The following is a 21,119-nucleotide window of genomic DNA, read 5'->3' on the forward strand; positions in this document are numbered from 1 at the left end:
TCACGGCAGCAGAACCATCTGTACTGACAGCTTAGACACAGCAGGAGCTGCAGCCCAGGCTCTCAGACACATCCTGAAGAGAAGCTACCGGCAGCTGCTGCAGACTCTCACCTACAAAAGTCACCTCAGGACCTGCCCTGTGCACAAGCTGCAGAACAAGAGCAGGTAAAGCAGGGGGAGTCAACCACCTGCAGAAGCAACTTGCTTGCCACTTATAAGAACTATACCTTACCTATATTTAGCAGGATAACTTTATTTGATGCTCTGGTGAGGTGGCCCAAGTAATTTCTTGAGCTGCTCCTCTCGGGACACCTTGCTTCTGAGACTCCAGGCTTTTCCCAGCACCATGGCGTGCAGACTGGAATCACAGGTACATCCACCCAGTGCTGGTGCCCTTTCCAACTGCCGTCCTCCATGTCTTACACACAAAAAACAAGTCACTTGGCCACAGTTTCACCCCCAAAATTGGAGATAATTTATTAAACTTTATCACTGACTGAAAAAAGTCACTAATGTCTCTTATAATAAGTTAATGTTCTTAACAGAAAAACCCCAAGCCATAATTACTGCATTTGATCAGACTTAATACATTTACTTTAACAGTATGGTACTCAACAAGTTCCCCTTCACAGAAGGGAGTTTTCAACCACACCGCAAGCCTCTGAATCTTCCCCGCTGCTCAGCCAAAATGAGCTCCCTGGATCGCAACTTAACAGTCCAGCATCCCCCTCCTCTGTGGGTCACAGCAAACACGCACCCACACCCAGCGCCAGCAAGAGCAAAGGGAGCTGGCAGCAGAAAATTAACACACAGCTTCACAGCCGCAGCCCAAGGTGTTTTTCAGACGTGCTGCAGGGACAGACGCCTCAGCCCCATGTCTCTCAAGGAGCTGATAAAGCAAACTGGGTAGGATGAGACTTCTCTAACCTGCACAGCACTGCACGGACAGGGGCAGGTCAAATACAACACCTAACAGAGCACTGAGATGGCACACATGGATGGAGCTCTCCCAGCGCCGCCTCCAAGGGAGGAACACCAAACCCTGCCTGCTCCACTGGCACTGCATCATTCCTCCTTGACCCACAGACCGTCTTTGTGATTCTGTTCTAAGGGCATGGCAACACAAACCAAACTCGTGTCCTTGAACAGGATAAAGCTGATTAAAAAGAAAACCAAACTGTCCAGGAAGACAGCACAGAAATTTTGACTGTCCTTCCCCTGTCTCCAGCTGCCAGCTTACCCAGTGCTCATACAGCTCCGCCAATGAGCTTGGCTCCCCTGGGGCTCACTCCATCAGTTCTTCCCTTAACATACAGAACACTTTTCACTCACTGTATGTTCCAGCTTCTAAATTATTAGTGCTTATGTGAAGGGATAAACAATTCTAGAAACTTCCTGCAGCCAAAGCACCCACAATCCTGGATCCAGGGAAGGTCCCCCGATGCGACACCTAAAGCTGCGTGGCTCCTCCTCAACTAAAGACTCCTTGCAACCGATGCATAAGCTCTCTAAGGTTTCTAAGCAGGAGTCGGTGTCCTAAGCTAATCCACTCACAACGTTCTGGGGGAATTCTCATTAGCCATCTGCCTTCCACACCTGCTCCCACCCCCCCAGCCCTGCCACCAATATGCACAAAGAAGTCAGCAAGCAAGATTCAGAATTAAAAAACCTGTGCGCTTGACCATGCGTACTCCCTGCTACCAGAAACATCTCTCCCTTCTCCACCTCGGCAGCTGCAGGGAGGGCGACATTTCCCAGCATGGAACAGCAGGTCCATCACACACCTCGGGAGGCAGCTGCAGCCTTCAGCGAGGCGGTGACAGACCCACATGCAGCAGCGGCAATGGTGACACTCTGGAAGCACACAGCTCTTTGGTCAGTAACAGCAGTCAAAGCCACCGGCACACATCTCCAACCTGTAAAAATAAACTCTCAAGCCAGACAGCTGCCCAAACCTTGCAGAAGCTGGCCCAGAACCACCCCTCCACATGACCAGAGAGAGAAACCAACCAGCTGTTCTGTTACTCAGCAAACTTTATCATCCTCCTGCTTCCCCTCTTCATCCTCTTCTGTTTCTGTTTTGATCTGGGCCACTCCAAGCCGGTAGAGAGCATCGCGAATCACCACCTCCCCAGGCTGGCAGCTCTGCACGATCTCCTGGATCTGCCGATTCACAATTTCCCTGCTAGTGAGGAAGTCCACGAGGCGGTTGTAGAGGTAATAGTGCGTGGCGTTCTCGAAGGTGATGGGCCTTTGGCGGATGTTGCTCGTTTTGCTGTCGTTGATGGCAGCGATGACGGCACCATAAGGCTCCAGCTCTCGGCAAAGGGAGATGCAGTGATGCTGAGCCGTCGGATCTTGGTGGCTGTTCTGCTCCGAACACGCGTGAACAATTCGGCGTGTGGACGACTTGGTGATCGGGTGCTGAACAGAATGCTCAGCCACAGTCACATCTACGCTGTAGTGCTGGTCTTGCAGTTCGGGGCAGGACACGTACTGGGAGAGAGAATACACACCAGATAGAACATGAAGCAAATGCCCACAGCTAAGAACAAGACAAAACCACCAACCAGCACTATGACCCAGGACAGAGGGAGGGATAATTGATTCAGGCCGATTTAGGCGACTAAATGCCACAAAGGTGGTTCTGTACACTCCATCCTCACTTGTGTGTCCCCAGAGATAATTCCAAGGCACTAGCAACTCTATTCCTCTCCCATTTCTCAAGTAATAGCAGTAGTTTGAGAGAAGTGAGTTGGTGTGTCAAAATAAGCTATTTCCTCCACAGTTCATGATTTGAACTGTCATTATACCATGCACTTTCAGCACAGCTCCTCCTAATAGGGAGCACAGACCTAACACCATGCCCCAAGCAACAATGAACACCTTTTGCTATGCTCAAAAGCTGCTCACTGGTAAAGGTCCTTGTCAGGAGATACTTATCAGGTCCAATTACCTTGAGGAACAATGCAGGTTACATATACTTTTACATTTTTCTTTTATTTTAAATCTCACTTGAAACCTTTCCATGTTGGACTGGCACAGCACAGTGCAAGGGTGGACGAAACTAACCGTGGGAGGATCCATGGGGTCAGAGAAGCAGCCCTGGTTTTTCCCCCACATCTGGGAAGTCAGGCCAGGACAGCAGATGTCTGCACACAGTGCCACTGAAGAGGCTGTATCAACAACATACACTGGAGGCCAGTGACGTGAGGAAACCAACAAGTCCACATGATCCCGGGCATTTTCTCCTCTTACTATGTACTTTGAGCCACACACAACCTGGGGAAAAAAAAAAAGGCTTATCACCAAATCGCAAAATAAAACTGAAAACTTATGGAAAAAAATATAGTCTTACAAAAAAAAAATTAAGCTTCCTTTCAGATATTCCAGACAATACAGTAACCAGACAGTTACTTTCGCGGAAGATATTGTTTCCTCCTCATACACATTAACTTCATCTTGTTCAGAGACAGGTGATTTTCAATTCCACCCCAGCAGCAACATCAAAACCAGGCTCCACATCACTGCTTGATCTTGAAATCTCCTGCAGGAGTGCTCACACTCCAAACCCCCGAGGCAAAGTGTTTCATTCCCAAGGCTCAGAGAGGCCCCCTCCATTGCTTCTATTTAATGAGTTCCACACTGGTAAATCAGATAATAGTGAATAGCTGACTCCAGCCTTCCTTACCTGATGTGGACACACTTTGTAGATTTTCCCTCCTGTGTGATGAGCAGAAGTTTTCGTGATGTTTGTCCCATTCTGTACAAACTCATAGAGAGCCAGGAGGGAGTAGCAGAGCTGGTCCTAGAAAAGACAGGCCCCAGAGAAAGTCTGTATGTGGCTAAAATTAATGGACTCCTCCAGAAAGAGAGACGGCTGCAGGCAAGGTCTCCCAAATCCTAATTTGCACTTCACCCAATAACTTCCTAATCCCACACTCAGCACCACAAGGATGACAAGCAATTACATGATGCTGAGCCTGTGACAAGGTAATTACAGGCTTCCTTTCTTCTAGCCCACAAAGGCTCAATTTTTTTCACCATGTGCGAGTTACCCTATAATCTGCAGGCACTCACTGCCAACCCACCCCTGCCCTTCATGCAGTCAAATGAAGAGTTAATTATCTAGGATGGCAAGTTGTGAATGAGGGCAGGACAGTGAAGAAAAGCTCCACTCCTGCAGGCGTGTATGTGGGCAAACAAGACATTACCTTTGTATCCGAAACCTTCCAGGGGATGTCACACTGTGTCAGAAAGCTCTGCAGTTCTGCCTCACTGTAAGAGCTTATCATCTCAAGCCTCAAGTTTTCTTCCTGAAGGAGCCTCACCAAAGCACTCCCATTACCTGTAAAAGAAGGAAACAAGTCTCAGTACTCATTCTCAGGAAGGGAAGTCACCAAAATATTTTCTCCTGAAGACAACAGCAGCAGAGACTGTGTGACCAACTCCCAGCAACAGAAAGCTGTGAATAGTTCTATTTCCAAAGCGCGTCACAGCCCACACTTCTCTCAAACCCTTCGCTCGGGGGAGTCACCAGCCTGAGCCCAGCAAAGCCACAGACTCCATGAATACTTCTGTATCCTGTCATCTGTAACCTTGTTGGACTGACGCAAGGATAAACAAGTGACAGAGAAGCACAGAGAAATGCGCCTGCAACCTTCGCACTGAGCAGCTCCAGGATTACCCTTCACATCTCCCTGGTTCTTTCTCCAGAGCTGCACTTCCACAAAAGCCCATGTAGTGCTTCAGCAGTTCAACCCTCTAAAACAGCTGCAGCTTTTCCTGCAAAGCCAACTCATAGATCTGTTAAGCTCATAGAGCCAGTTTTCCTTCTTATACCTAATATCTAAACTGTTGAGGGAACCAGGTACTAACTAAATTTCGCTCTCATATATCTGAGCTTATTCATCTCATGGTTTCCAGCTATGTGCAGTCAATGTTCTGGTTATACTGAGTGTTGATAACACTGATCGGGACTAAAAAATGCATCTTCTAGTCTTTTTTCAAGTTCTGTAAAACCTTATTCAGCCTTTATATTGACATCATGATATTGACAGATCAAGCCCTGACATATCACAGTCCAAGTATCAGCTTAAGATGAAACAAATACTGACTGGAATTCAGGTTGCACATGATCCCCTCTGCAATCACACCACATCTAACTTGGGGTGCAGTGTTTTCACACCCCACATGTCTCAAACATACCAGAGCACACCTGCTCTGAGCATTCAAGCTTCACCTCGCAGGAAAATGCCCAAACTGCTCAGTATTCTGAGAATAGCTGAACTCACCCCAGTGTTCCTGCCTTCTCTCAGCAGACATAATGTTTAAAGAGTCACACAATCATCAGTTCTCAACTCTAAACATCACCAAAAGACCTAAGTTGCTGCCACGCAAAGCACTTCCTTAATAAGCACAACCTCTGCAGTTACCTGGCACCGGCTGTGCATCCAGGTTCTTGTCCTTCTCAGTATTGATCACCATTGCTCCTCTCATCAGTGGAGGGAAGAAAGGAGCAACAATAGAAGCATCAAACTTTGTGATGGGAATGCTAGAAGGAAAAGCCACCTGCTCAATCACCTCTGTCTCCATTGTGGACCAGAAGTCTTCTACGTTCACTTCACTTGATGGCAAGAATTCTGGCCAAGTGAACTGGAAAGAGCAAGAAACACACTGGTCAAACACAACCACAGTTCACCTGACAGTTCTGTGTCAGCCTCACTCAAGGCAGGAGGATTATCCAGGAGAGGCCTTAGCCTGAATATAACAAGGTGACCCCAGGCTCTTAGAGTTCACCACAACCACATTCCACTGGGTGATAGTCAGAACTATTTATTCGACATAAAAGCCATACATGCTACATACTACTACTGGGGCTTTTTTTTTTTCCCATTAGAGAAGACAACACCTCAAGGAAACTGCTGTTAGGGGAAAAAAAAGAAGAACATCTTCACATCAAAGGAAGAAGGTCAAGTTCAGCAATTTTCATCCAAGGTCTCTACTGTCAGAGGCTGCTGGACAAAAGCTGTGGTCCAGGGCCAGGGGATTGTGTTTTTCCCAAACCATACATCAACACTTCTAAGAGGAAGTGCAGGCATCACCACTCCAGCCACATCCTCTTGCCAGGCATGAGCAGAAAACTGCTCACAAAGCTCTCGTGTAATTATCGTACATTACAAAGCCCAGAGTCAGCAAAAGTCACTGTGATCTGCTTTGAAAACAAAGAGAATGTGAAGTTTGCGAAAAGCCTACCTCTATATTTTTCAGTGCCAGGACATTTTCCACATTCCTCTGGGCTATTTCCACCTTGGGGGTTATGCCACAGATTCCGCAGATCATATCATTGTAATCCCGGACTGTGAGGCATTCAAAGGCCCAGTAGCCATTGCACAGCAGTTCCTGAAGCTGAACCTGCTCATCGGGGCTCAGGCTTTTTTCTGAAAAGAGAACATGCCACTGTTACAGCTTTCACTTCCTAAAGTCAGTGGAGAGGTAGAAGAACTCTCCTATTAAGAACAAAACAAAACTGTGTTCCAGAGAATTGTTACAGAGAACTGGTCACAGAGGTGACCACTGTTTGGTCTAGGAAGTGATTTAATAGGAACACACCATATCAGAAAAGGTGAGTTTTGCCCTTTTGTAACCTAACAGTCATCAGTACGTCATAGTTTGGTACATTATGGTAAAAAAAAAAAAGGCAAAAAAAACAACCCGCACCACAAGTAGGAGAACCCACCAGTTTGCTCCTGAACAGAGTCAAGAATATTGCCAACAGCCACTCTGGGATCCTCTCCAAGTTTAATGTGGTTTCGGATTGCAAACAGAAGATCCAAGCTCACTAGCAACTTGTTACCCACATTGAAAAGGCCTGCAGTTAAAACAAGACAGTTACTGTCTGTAGGGTTACAGATCTTGCTTACCAGTAACTATATTCTGTACTGATAGGCAAAACACTCACAGGAGTATGGTTCAGAGGATAACAGAAGCAGGTGGATAGTGCTTCTGGGACTGTTCCCTCTGCACATTAGCAAGATTAGCTCCTTTCACAGCCTTGCCTTTAAATTTAAAAAGCTACAAGGAACAGCAGCCAACCCATCTCCTCAGCTCCACGCTGCCTAGCAGCACAGTGACTGCCACTCCAGTTCCCACCAGTCAACACTGAGAAGCAGCACTCTGCAGAGATGTCTTTGACTATGATCTCAGTTACTGCCTTCCAGAATTCAACATTTGCCACTTAAACAGAGGAGTCCTACACTGGTGAAGCAAAGCAGAGTCTTCCTCAGCAAAGCATTCACATGTGTTTTTCTCACAAATACAGAATGACTTGCAGAAGCAGCAGAATAGTGCAAGTCAAAAATAATTCAATTTTAATATACTGGGGCAGGGAACAGACTTTTCTGTACAAAGACAATGTCATGATACAGTCCTAAGGCTTCTGAAAGGTTTAAGCAGTAGTCATGCTCTAAGTTGGTGTGCTAACATTTCTCCTACCTGTGTAAATATCAGTGAAGCTGTGGAGGGCCAGACACTGTGGGTTCAAGCACACTTTGACCTGAGCTGTAACCACCTGTAATCTGTTGGCTGTCAGCAGCCAGCACTCCTGAGGACCAGCAAGGGAACTGCAACAGACAACAAAAGACGACTCAAAGGCAAGTCAGCAGCTTTTACAGTCCTCTCCTGCAGTAACCTAAAATGTTCTAGCTGAGGTCAGTTCATTAATATGTCAGTTCACACCATTTCACACCAGAAAAAAAGAAGGTAAATTTAAAAATGGATTCCCCTGGCAGAGTCAGGTCATTGCTCATATTCTTTTAACAGTGCTACAGCACGTCTCCAGCTCCATACATTTGGCACAGAGTATTTTAGAGGCAGAGAAAATCTACCGCCCAGCTGCCCTGGGAGAAGTATCAACCCTGTTGCTGTGGGGCAACAAGTGGTGACTAATAACACATTCTACGTGACAGCCTGTCCCTGCACACAGCAAGGTTCAGAAAAGCCTCTGCCCCCTACAGTACAGCTGTCAAGGAGGAAGTTCAGACAGGAAAATGCCAGTTGTGCACTAGTGGCAGAAATATAGCTCTGCACCTGAGAAAATAGGAATCAAAGTCAAAGCGATCTCCCTCCCGCTGGCAGGGGTTTGATTAGAGCCTGTGCAGGCACACATGAGGGTCCCACGCTCGGAGCATTGCAGCAAAGATTTACAATGCATGGGTTAGTAAGTCACAAGGCGAGGGACAGGATGGAAGATAGCACTGTTCTGCAAATATTACTGAGTATAAAAAGTGTTTCTGCTGAAAAAAAACTCAATTAGTATGAGTCTGACCAAAGCAAACATCCTTAATTGGTATCAAGAAAATCTTTCTGGTTGAAGAAAAAAAACAACAATGAACTACCTGACATTTTGCTGTAGGAAATGTTTCAGCTCAGGCTTTTGGCAACAGGAGGATGTTTGGCAGATCCAGTGAGGAGATATCCTACACTACGGGCTTTTATACAAATCTAGTTAAGGTCATCTAGCCTATACTCTGGTAATTTCTGAAAGTCATTCAGGTTTCAATTTGGATATTTGTTCCAAAAAAAGGATTCACTCAAGCCCACACTAAGCCATGAAATGAGCAAAAATATCGTAAGCAAGAAGATCCACGCATGAAATACTCAGATCGGGGAGAGAAAAGGGAAGTCACATCATGCACATCTATAATCCCACAATTTTGCCTCTGTCAGCCTCAAAACAGACTGGAAAACAAAGAAGAGATGACTAATAAAAAGATTCCGTTTCAAGAAAAAAAACAACATCTAGACTTAGCAATCACTCTTTGACCAAGCTCTCCTGCTGTACAGAAACAGTAGCTGTGACAAACTACATCGCACAGGAGTAACAGCTTCTCACTAACCAGCTAAACCCTCTCCACACACATGTAGCTTATTCAGTGTCACACCAGCTTCAGTACCAGGGGCTAGAGCAAATACTATTTCAGGCACGCTTTTAACATAGAACATCAGCACAAGTTTGAAAGGGTCACAAGTCTAAAACAGAATCTTACTTCTGTCCCCCCTTGAACAACGGGCTGTTACAGAGGAAGCACTGTGCAGACGGAGACTCATAGTAGTTTGACCAGGAGGTCTGCTCTATGGTGACTGTCTCCTCACTCACGTTGGAGAGGATGAGCCGCGAGCTGTTGAGTTCGTGGATGAGCGTGAAGACCTCGGCCAGCTCCGATTCGTTCTCTGGGATCTGCATTACCTTGCGTAGCAGCTGCAGGGTGGATTGACGCTGGATCTCTTTCTGGGCTGGGGTTAGGGGCTCGCTGGTGTTCAGCACATCAGATTGACCTGGACTGACCTCCTAGAAAGCAAGTCAAACACATTTTCAACCAGGCGAGCATGGGGATGAAATATTAAGAAGCCCAAAGAAGACATTTAAGGTAGAAAAAACACAGTAACCTTTGTACCCAGTAAACTTGACTTCTACTCCACTGCTCAATCTCCAGACAGTACTACTCCAGACAGTAGCTTCAAGCCCATGTTACTTCACCAAAAATACTTTTTTACAGCCCAGCCCTTGAAGAACTCATAACACTATGGGACCACCACAGATTTGTCACCAAACTGGAGCATTAGTGCAGAGATGCAGAAGCAAGAGGATGAGGACAACTATCAACAGGTATGTAAACACTTTGGTAATTCCCGCAATCATCAGTGCCCTTCTCCATAGGCTCTCAAGCATGTTCTCCTGTATAAGATACTCAGACAGCTGACCATCTGTCTGCCTCTCCAGAGGTTAAAGAAGACAAGTACTAAACAAGAACTAGGGGCTGTGATGTAAAGAATACACTATCAATTACAATTCATCAGCTATAGTTGTTAGCCACACCACACAACACATTTGTGCTACCGAGACAAAATGCACAAGCACTGGACAATCAAACTCTATGGCTCGGAAGAAGAGGGAGAACGCAAACAGGTTCATCTGGGTAATCACTTAAACTCTTCCGCAACACTTCAAGCTGTTTTTCTGTCTAGTCCAGCAACAAGACAAATGCTCAGTCTAAAGCCCTGAGACAACCATGAACTGTGTGACAGGAACGTTAAACACATCTAGAACCAGAAAATAGGAAAAAAAGTAAATGAGGAAGAAACAAGCCACATGCCTCTCAAAATGCAAGCTGAGCTAAGCACACTACTGTTCTTTACACAGCTACTAATGTCTGAGTTTCACACAGGCCATTTCAGTTTGTTGTGGTGGTTTTTCAGTTTGGTGGGGGTTTTTTGTTTGTTTTGGGTTGTTTTGGTTTTTTTTAAACAATACACAAAGTTCTGTTCTTCAAAAAAAAGACAAGTGGAAGAGTCATTACCACATAGACTAAAACAGAGTCTGTGTGCTGAATGGGCACTTCAGCTAAGCACAGGACAGCTCCTTTTTTAATCTTTTTAAACAAAGTAATTCTGTATGAGAAAAGCTAACATTTGAAACTTCAAATGTAAAAAAGCCCCAAATGAAACAAAAAACCAGAATTCATTATTTACATCTATGTAGAAGTGCAGACAACTGAAAAACTTCTTCGTGCAGTAGAAAAAATACTACCAGAAATAAATTCAGGTGGAAGTAAAGTTGCACTACAAAACCCTAAAAATAGGAAGCTCTAGTACTAGATGTACTAACTCAACTGACATTAGGCACAATCCGGGCACAAAGCAGAGCATACTTGGGAGTTTGTTGAAGAAGTCTGAAGTTCAGCAACACCACACAACGAATGTGCCTTCAGGGTGATTTCCCCAGCATGTACAACACTTCCTCAGCATTTTTAAGCTACAGAGACATCCAGTGGCAGAGACAAGCGCTCTCAGCCTCATCCTCTGTCTGAAACACCATTCTTACAGGAATTGAATAGTACGAACACCATCCCAAGTATTTTTAATAAGACAATTTTTTTTGTTATGCTAAGCTTTTCTAACCAAGTAATGTGTTCCCACGGACACTTGCAAACTAAGGTACTTTGCTGCCCACCCCACAACAGCCACTTGATGAGACAAACCATTCTGAATCTTACCAGGGATTTTGCTGTTTTCTCAGCTCTGCCTTTGGCAAGATTGTATCCGCAGCTTGGGCAGATTCGGGGCTTGTGCCTGTTTGTATACACGTAACTGCAAGAGGGGTTCTTGCATTTCCCTCTGCCACGTGATGTTGCCAATCCCAAATCCTGAATGACACAAAAAAAGGTGTTTGCTGACCTTGACTTTCAGATGCCAACAAGATTCTAGAAAAGTCTGCTGGAATATCACATGCTTTTTCACCACTTTGTAACACCTCGTTTAAAGCTCAAAGAGCAGGTCCTGCCACTTTGCACAGAACATTTTAACTGGCACTCAAACATTTTGGGGCCTGTTCCAGAGACCACAAACACATACTAAACTAATTCTGAAACCACTGATCCTCCCTGCTGAGCTCAAGGAAGGATGGGGATTATGCCAGGACATGAAGAATAAAAATCCGCTCTTAACAAAGTCCCAAACGTGACCGCAACAGAGTACAGTCACCCTGGCTTAGGTCAACAGATGACTAAGTACAGATTGTCTCACATTAGATATGAGATACATTTCTGCAAGTCAGTAAAACCAAAGTCACCGAACAGTCTCATCCCAGCGATGACACTCCCCACAGCAGAAGTCAGACCATTTAAAAAATTCTCACCAAAGTTACAGTGCAGCTGTACTTGTAGGAAGGGAATATGTCTGGTTTGACCTCCACTACTTTAACCTGAGACGCCTTGCTGGTCAAAGCACTGTGGAGCTAGAGATTGAAAGCAGAAGAAACACCAACCATGAGACACCTACTACTGAATACATACATCCTGTAAGCAATACCTATTAGCATTTTTTACCTTCAAGAAATCAATTAATGTTCATTTAATATCAGAGGACTACAACTCACTGTTTTGCATACTAAGTCATTACAATTCAAACAGAAGTATTGCAGCATCTTGGCATACTCAGTCATATTTCACAGGTGAAAGATTCAGTATTCAGTGTTGCCTGTCAGATTATCAAAGCACTAGCAGATCCTCAAAAAACATCTTCTGGAAGTAGCTGGGAGATTCTCAAAGCAGCCACCAGAAAGATTGTCCAACCACATCTATCAGATCAGTTCCTACACTCAACCATCCAGTATTTGTGCTGCTTCTGAGCCATCTCATAAGAACTGTCAGTCACAGATCCCATCATCATAAGGCTGCTGCATTTTTATGTTCTATTTCTCACCACTTAGGGCATATCTCTCACCTGGGGGAAAAATATCCCAAAGGAAAATAATATGCACTTGAAGAACAAACCACAGATACCTTTCGCTCCTCGGCACTTGGTGGCTGCAGAACTGACTGACCCAGTTGTTTCAATGTACTGGGCTTCAAGCCTGATGTTCTCACAGGGGAATGCTTGTCTTGAAGGAGGAAAAGGATGTACCAGGTTAGAGAGGAGAAAACAGGTCCTGTTTCATTCTTATATCTTTGGTAACTGCCACCATAGTCATGTGAGATTTCCCCTCTGAACTTGTAATGACCCAAGCAGGTGTTTCATGGCCCTGTACACTCAGAGAGTGTGTTTTTTCTAGCACAGGTCACTATCTCCCCTTCAGACACATCTTATTATTTGACAGGGTCCAATTCAACGTGGGAAGGAAAGACAATCGCTCCCAAAGCACACCAGAGAATGCTGCTCTTACCCGTATTCGCAAAGGCCTGTCTGTTGGTAGGCTGCTCAGCGCTGGCTTCTCTCCCCACACTGGCTGGTGCGGGCAGAATGGCTCGCATGGGTCTTGCTGCAGCCAGCAATGAGGGCTTAGGTCTTGGTTTACTCTTTACTTCTTGCCCTTTGTGTGTAGCAGCTGAAGCATCAATTCTGAAAGGACAAGAGCTACAATTGGAAAGAAAATCCCATGGTTTCCCTCTCACCCTCAATTTTTGTCTCTTCCCTTTATTAGCACAACAATCACAAATATTGCTGTAGAAAGAGAAATAGCGCTAAGGATACATCTGCCCTGTGACTATAATTTATCACTTAAAACAAAATTAGCTCTGATGGACAAAACAATCTCAAAGGAACAATCCTGAAGTGGCAGAAAATAGACAGTAAACAGAACAGGTCTTATAGGAAACACTGCCAACAGCCTTCAATTTCTTGGATTAGTCCCACCAGCACAAACCAGACACCTCACGCTCCCATAACATATGGAAAACTGACTCACCCTATTGGCTTTTTTGCAGAGGCATTTGGACTTGGTACCTCAGAAGATGCTGGAATCCCCAGCCCTGTGTTATCTTTTTCTGCCTGCTCTGAAGAAGAGTCTCCTGGCCGTTGGGTCCCTTGACCCAGCATCACTCCGACAGCTCTCCCTCTGTCTTCAGCAAGCACGTTGTTTGCAAGAATGTGAGCCTCCGAGATGATCACCTCCTCCCACTCCGTCTCCTGCACTTGCCCTCCAACAGGCACAGCACTCAGCAGCTGGCTGACCGCCTCAGAGCTTTCCAGGGCAGACTTGGAGGTGCTCTCGCTAACAGCTGCCGGTTCTGTGAATATTGACTGTTGACTTCTTTTAGCCACTGGAGTTTTAAGAGAGGTGCCTGAATTTGTCTCAGATTTGCTTTTTGGTTGCTTTTCCTGAAAAGAAAGAGAAAGTCACATTTCAGAGCTTTAGGCTTTCATATATGCCACATTTGCCACAGCCTATTTAATGCTGGATCAAACCAGCAAAATCTTTAAGTGTTTAAGCAGCGAACTGTACAAGACCAGAAATACCTCATCTCCTACAACAGCGAAGTCCCTGTTAACATTTTACCAAGCCTCCTGGCCTTTCATGTATTATTTTTAGACACTCTTTACTTTGAATAATTGGTCTTTCTTAAACTCTCTCCAATATCACCATTAGCATCAACATCACAAACTCACCCACCACCCTCTGTAACAAGGACCCACCTCCTACGTTCCTCTTTCACAGCTGCAGCTCCCTGGTGCTGCCTGTTCCTCCACACTGCTGAGGAACCAAAGGGATGGAGAACTTGTATCTTTTGGATACATGCAGTCAGAAAAGCATGGATTTGAGCAAGTCAAGAGACACAGAATTACTCAAGAAGGTATTCTGACTTTAAGAAAAATGTTACTTTCAAGACTAAGGCTACAGAAGCCATGTATTTGGGTCAACAAAGGTATGATGGAACACTGAATCAGTAATACGCAAAATCATATGAGAAATGGAATCAAGAGTTTCTGGCATGATAAACACATTAATTCTATGTTCTCTACAGTTCTCTTCTGACCTAGTCCCTTTTCTTTACAAGGAAGATGAAGGTATGCATATATTTAGTTTCAGTTCTACTGACGTTATTACTGGTTAAAAAAAACTGCTGGTGCATGTTTTTGCCAAGGCATAATGCCAAAAAACAAGTGGAACTGTTTATGCAAACATGTTCCCAAAAGAGCAGAATAAAACTGAAAGCTAGAAAACAAAAAAAAAAAAGGAAGGCCAGCCATTTCAGCCATCAGTTCAGACACGACACAGTTTGTACAGCGCCTAAACATTTCTTGCCTAAAAGATGCTTGCTTAAAAAATGTTAAATGGGTCTAGACACAAAACAAAGGAGGTTCTGAACAAATCCATGTAAAGCCACTGAACATAAATGCAAATTTTCAAACCGAGAACATCCTCTAACTTGTGCCTGAGGAAACTTGTTCCAGACGGAAATTTAATGAATGCACATCTGTTAAGAGCTGACTAATTACCATGACGTTGCCAAGGTTTAATGATCAAGTGTTTTTTGCTGTGTGCAGCTAGTAGAGATGCCAATAACTTCAGCAGAGTAGGTATCACGTGGAGAAAGACTTTTCCACTCAAACAAACTTCGTAAGCCCATCAACACTTGGGAATTTCCTTCCAGCCAAAGGTCAGAACATCATGAACAATCAGATACATGGCCATGAGTCAGCAATACTCAGCAACACTTCGCTTCACTAGATCAATTTTATTAGCTAGCTCCCAAAGGCTCATGTACCTGCTATAGTTGAGAATTGTTCCGTCTTTCTGTTGGGAAAACAATGTTGAAAGACCATAGAAAACCTCAATTTGTAGAACTTCAAACACAGATGAATTACCACAAATGGTTCAATTGAATTCCTGACCTTCGCTAGGGCTGTAGCAGGAAGAACAGGCAATGCATTCCAGCCACAGAATGATAATGCAGGCAGGTGGTCAGAAGAATGCGTCCTCTCAAAGAGTTACCAAACGCAGCCCCATCTATTGTACCTCATGCCATCACAAGTGGCGTCTACATCATATTTGGTGATTTCAGGTCCATCTCACCCTGGCCAAGTGTCCCCTGCAATGGTGACTTGCACCAGCACAAGCACTGGAACACAAGTGCAGGGATCAATTCCGGCATCTGAGCTCCTGTGCTACATCTACAGGTCTAGAAACACCACAGGTATTCACATAAACAGCACTTTTTGTCTGAAAATCAGGAAAGGAAAGGCCAATATACCTTTGGGATCCATTTCCCTCCCAGGAAGTTCCCACATGTCGGGCATTTTGGTGGCTTATGCCTGGTGACGTAAGTGAAGGAACAGCCAGGATTGGTGCAGTTTCCATGTCCCCTGCGAGTATAGGTGGTTGTCTGAAACGAGAGTTGTCAAGAATTTTTTGACAGAGCTGAAAATCACGAAGCTGTGCTGCTCATCACTCCCTTTTTCCTCATAAGCACTTTACAAGCGTTACTCAGCAAATCACCAGCCCTACACTGTTATTCCTTTCACTGATCAGCCACCACACAAGTTGGATTGGAGTGAGTCAGCACTGTAACTGCTCTGAGTCTAAATGCTCCGTCTCTACAAAAGCCTTCGGTATTACCAGAATTTATATCAAACTGCAGAGCAGAGATCAACAACACATTTAACCTACTGGAGAAGGTAACCTTGCATTTACAGAGATGTAACAGTTCTCCTATGAATATGAAAAAGTCATAATAAGATGGTAAGAGAATTATTCAAAGAGCAGTCCGCAACGAGGCAAGATGTGATTGACCCATGTCAACAGGGTGACAAGACTTGGAGACAAGGATTCATGATGTATGGGCAGCTTTCATCAGTGATTTGTGCAGTGGTCAAGTACTCCTGGTGCTTCACTGTAACTTGCTACAAACTAACTTCAACAGCGCCACCAGGTGCTATTTATAAAGGCAACTAAAGCAGAACTTGTCATCTTTGCCTGGATAACTGCATCAACACATTGAGTTTTTGTCAGCACAGCAATTCTCAATATTCTATATGCAACACTCCCGAGGGAGCTGTTGTACTGTAAGTCCCTAACTAGATAGATTTTTCTAGAAATGCATGTGCTGTTGTCGAAGAAATGAGACAACTTAAGCTAGGCACTTCTCAGAACAGAAACCTGAGGTATTTCCAACTCTCCCTAAGACACCTGGAAGACCATCATGCTATGCACCACTATAAATATCTGCAGTGTTCCACCAGCTGGAAGCACGGATGACCTGGAAAACAGGATTTGGTGCTAGCTTGTACAACTTAAGGAGCTGCAGTGCTGACTGTACAATGAAATCCTACAATGACTACAGAAGCAGAGTTGGCTGGAGTTGTTATATTAGAGAAATAATATTATTCCTCCTCATGCAACAGGCCACACAACCTTTTACATGGGTTCTCAAAACTTTAGGTCATTGCTCCTCTCCTGTCATGTGGCCAAAGTGACACCACGAGACCAGGGAGCTCACGTGTTCTGTCACAAGAGCAGATATTTGCCCTAAAGGGATGGGCACCAGCATTTTATGAAGACAATTATGCATCCAAGTAGAGGAGAGATGGCTACACAGAGGGCAAAACTGAACCTGCTGTTGGCCCGGTGTGTTGTGATAGCATTAACTACTCCAGCTGTCTCCCAGAACTCCTTGAGAAAGAAGGCAACAGAAATAGGCCCACTAAGATACTCTGAGGAGCCAGAGACACTCAGTAGCACATACATAAAACAGGGGCAAGAAACACATCAGCTAAGATAATGACTCCAAACTGGATTATCTCTAAGAACTAGACCACGATCAAACTCTTCTTACTCTTAACATCTTTAAGACAAACGCTTGGTAATAGCACACAAGACTCTGAATTTCTTACCAATTTAATTGAAGCTGGGTTCTCCACAACAGAATGAGCTGGCAAAGGTAACATAATAAACTGTGTGGCAGGAGTGGAGGAGCTATTCTCTTCAGTATCCTAAAACAAAAAATACATGCAGAAAATAAGAGACATGGTAATCTGTGTCTCACTCTCTCATGAATACCACCATTCAACATATCCCTTAAGAACTGATGAGACCAGGAAGTAGGAAAGAAGAGTGATCGTTTCAAAAGCAATGAGCTTACCAGGTACACTGGAAATTACCAAACTCTTCACAGATGTAAACTGAAAATAGCAAAGCAAATTCTTCACAGAATAAGGTTTTCTAGAACTGATTCCTAACATTTCAACTTAAAAGGACTCCCTGCTACCTATCTGCAAGCAGGAAAACAGCTATCAGTAGCAGAGAAGTAACATTTATTCTCCCCAAAATCTTGTAGCCCAACTGTGGAATCCACTCCAAGTATTGCTATAAGAAATAATTTTAGAAAACGTCCAGCAGTCATCTTACAACAGAAGTGATACCAGCACATGGCAGAGTCAACCCCGCAGAGACATTGAAATCACCGAGTTAGAAAAGTCGCCTTTTCCCTCACACTGGGCAGCACAGGATCCCCTGCAGCCACTAAGGCTCTCAAGTAAAATGTGTGAAACAGCACTCAGACACTTCAGGTGAGACACTGACAGGAGGCTCAGTGTCATCAGAGCAACTTACCCTCCCAGTCACCACTGTCACCACAGACACACCATCTGAAACCTGAGGAGGGGCCACCGCGATGTTCCCGTTGGAGATGTCTGCGGAGCTGCTAACGAGAGTCTCTTCAATAACAACCCGAGCTGTTCCGTACGGTTGCCCTTCTATTTCCAAAGAAGCCTCATCCAAGAGGATATCTCCAGCCACTTTCTCTGTCACGGGCCCAACGTAGTGAGAGAGAACCTCTGATGCCACCACTTCTTCCACAGCATCTGGCTGACCGAAGGACGCCGCCTCTTCTGCCAGCCCTTCGATGGCAATGCACTGCTCAGAAACGCCAGCGTGGCCCGAGTCCACAGACAGGATGTTCTGTACAGCATCGCGGGAGACGTTTGTGAGATTGGTGGAAGCTGTGAACCCTTCGGATGCCGCCTGACCCGGTGTCACACACAGTTCCAGCGACTGCCTGCTCCTGTCCTCCTGCAGAGTGCTTTTGGGAATAATTATATAATCTGAGCGAGGAAGAATCTTACGGAAGCCTGGAATGTCTGGAACTACTGCAGTTCGCATGGACACCTTGGAGTTCTGTTGGCAAAAAAACAGTATGGAATAAATGAATATGAGAAAAGAAGGGATTCAGTTCTCAATCCTGCTTAAATTTCAAATGGTTTCCTGAGGTAGTTTGCTGGAAATTTCTCCATGTGACAGCACCAGAGGAATCCCTCTCAGCCCTGGTTTTATCATCCGCTTCACCAGCTGTCACGCCGATGACACGACACACAAATAATCACCACCCCCATCAGTGAGCACTAGACATACCCATCTTGAATTTTGAAACATTATCCCTTGACTGAACACAACACTAAAGTAAGAGGCAGTGACCTCTCACATCAATTCTTTACAAAAATGCAGAAATACAAACTGGAATCCACAGTTAAGCGACTCTCCCACACACAGCACTGCTTAAACAGGTAAACAGGCAAAGAACTGTCAGAAAGGTGACTTACCGGGTCCAAACCCTCTTTCTCTAGCTTGGCTTTCTCCAAGTAATAGCTTTTTTCAGCCACACTGAGCAACCTCCAGCTCTCACTGATCTTTTTGTTGATTTCAGATTGAGGGAGGTGGGGCAGCTCTTGCTGTACTTTCAAGTAAATGTCATAATAGTAGAGGAGGTAAGCGGATCTGAAAGGCAACCAGAGACTTAAACCTTAAAGTTATTCCTTTGGAAAAAGAAATTTGCAAGGTTTATGTTTGTCTTAAGGTGAAATGACAAGCACATTATATTTAACCAAAGATTCTGAGGAGAAGCTCTGTAGTAAGGAGAAAGAACCTAAAGCAAATTATTCGGGAATACACAAACTATAAATCAAGCAACAGTAGCACCCACAAAGGCAAAGACATTAGAGCAACCCGAAGGGTCAAACTCATTTTTTATATGTGATGTTTTACACTATTAAGTGTTCCAAGTGCAGTACAAAATTCCCTCTTATCAGAAACAAGGAATACTCCTCCCATGCCCTACACAGGAGCTAAATAAAGACAGAAAGAACTTACCGAGGCTTTTTGGCTTTTTCTCCATGATCGCCAGTACTTTTATATTTCTTTTTCTTCTTAGAGGGCACTGGCGATGCGTAAGTGTAAGTGCCCTCTATTTCCTCCATTACCACAGTTACTTCAGTGCCATCATATGGAGCCTCCATTGCTAAAAATACATACGTTATGTTACATACTTACCAAGTTATACAACATTTCTCCCAACCAAGACTGCTCTTAATCACCTTTGCAAACTGACAGCATCACTGGCATGTAAGTTTGATGTTAATGAACCAATATAACTGTGTGTTTGCTATTTATCTATTTCTAGAAGAAAACACCTTTACTACTGTGACCTCACTACCATCAGTTCAGCACAGACACGCTGCACTTAAAAGGTGCAATTCCCCAGGAACCTCTCAGGTAAGTCAGGTAATCTTGAATGAGCCTCATACCCAGCAAGCAGGTGTCCAGCTACAAGACACCATGGCCACATTCACAAAATCAAGGGCAGAGGCTGAAGGTGTGCGGCAGCCTCATAATCCTCTTACCCACCAGAAGATGGCCAAAAAGGCCAACAGCACCCTGGCTTGTATCAGGAATAGCAAGTGATGGGAGGAAACGGCCACGAGTTGCACCAGGGGAGGTTTGGATCGGATATTAGGAAAAAATTCTTCCTGGAAGGGGTTGTCAGGCATCGGAACAGGCTGCCCAGGGCAGTGGTGGAGTCACCATCCCTGGAGGGGTTTAAAAGATGTGTAGATGAGGTTCTTCAGAACATGGTTTAGTGCTAGAGCTGGGTTGGACTCGATGATTTTGGGGGTCTTTTCCAACCGAAATGATTCTATGATTCTAAGACATCCGGGGCTCTGCGCTTAACACCCACGAGAGCTCCGGCCTCTGCCGCGCGGGGGCAGAGGGGACACGAGAAGCCTCAGGGACAAGGGGCAGCCCCACCCCACGCACAACCCGCCGCTCAGCCCCACGCAGGCACCAACGCCGCCGAACCGCGGCCCCGTCACCGCCACAGCGCCGCAAGCGAAGGGAAGCGGCAGGGTCCCCTCCGGCCTTGGTGAATCTTGCCCCTGCCCCCCGAGGAAAGGCCCCGGCGCCTCGGCCACTCACCGGGCAGCACCGGTGACGGGCGGTCGGGCAGGCACCGAGCGGCGGTCACGTCCCAGCCGGGGCGCAGCGGCGCGCAGGAGGCAGCGGCGGAGCTGAGGCCCAGCCGCATGGAGAGCAGCGGGCGGGCGGGCTCGGCGGGGCGGGCAGCCCCGGCATGCTGGGCCAGGCCGGGCCGCGGGGCGGGACAGCACCGGACCCTCCGCCTCGGCCGCCACCCCCGCCGGAAGTGCTCGTGGCAACAGCATCCGGGTGGCGGCGGGACGGGGGCGGGGCCGCGCCGGGGACAGCCGAGGTCGGACGCCGGGCTGGGCCGGCGCGGCGCGGGACGGTGGCCGGGAGGGCTCAGGTTGTCTGCGTGTGCGCGGCGTCTCCTCGCTTCGGGGCGCGCGGGGGAGGTGGCGCGCGCGGCTGCACTTCCCGCCAGTTCTCCTCAGGGCCGGTCACACGGGAGCGCAGCGCAATTAGAATGTAATCAGCCAAGGGCTCCGGCCGCTGGAAGCGGGGAGTGCGCTCTGCAGGAGCAGCACCATATTCATGCGTTCTTCAGTGAACCGTAAGACGTCCTCAGCTGGAAGGGACCCACAAGGATCATCGA

General features: G+C 45.9%; 1 protein-coding gene across 1 annotated transcript; it reads right to left on the reverse strand.

Annotated features, from left to right (window-relative positions):
- Positions 1-446: 446 nt before the first annotated feature.
- On the reverse strand, positions 447-20,770 carry HMGXB3 (HMG-box containing 3). The gene is made up of 20 exons (XM_005503401.4): positions 20,525-20,770; positions 19,421-19,568; positions 18,874-19,048; positions 17,888-18,451; positions 17,170-17,268; positions 15,531-15,662; positions 13,244-13,656; positions 12,722-12,897; positions 12,342-12,439; positions 11,696-11,794; positions 11,055-11,204; positions 9,048-9,349; positions 7,495-7,622; positions 6,740-6,871; positions 6,256-6,440; positions 5,436-5,655; positions 4,215-4,348; positions 3,692-3,808; positions 3,073-3,282; positions 447-2,496 (listed from the first exon to the last, which is right to left on the reverse strand). Exons 1-20 carry the CDS (start codon positions 20,631-20,633, stop codon positions 2,026-2,028), a joined length of 4,062 nt encoding a protein of 1,353 aa, XP_005503458.2. The 5' UTR covers positions 20,634-20,770; the 3' UTR covers positions 447-2,025.
- Positions 20,771-21,119: the final 349 nt, after the last annotated feature.

The sequence above is a fragment of the Columba livia genome, chromosome 14 (assembly GCF_036013475.1).
Source record: "Columba livia isolate bColLiv1 breed racing homer chromosome 14, bColLiv1.pat.W.v2, whole genome shotgun sequence".
In the NCBI taxonomy this organism is placed as follows: Eukaryota; Metazoa; Chordata; class Aves; order Columbiformes; family Columbidae; genus Columba; species Columba livia.

Coding starts and splice junctions, on each gene's coding strand:
- HMGXB3 (XM_005503401.4), bottom strand. CDS start 20,633: ATGCGGCTGGGCCTCAGCTCCGCCGCTGCCTCCTGCGCGCCGCTGCGC. Junction 4,349..5,435: donor GGATGCACAGCCGGTGCCAG/GTAACTGCAGAG, acceptor CTTCTTTTACAG/GTAATGGGAGTGCTTTGGTG. Junction 3,283..3,691: donor ACAAAGTGTGTCCACATCAG/GTAAGGAAGGCT, acceptor TTTTTTCCCCAG/GTTGTGTGTGGCTCAAAGTA.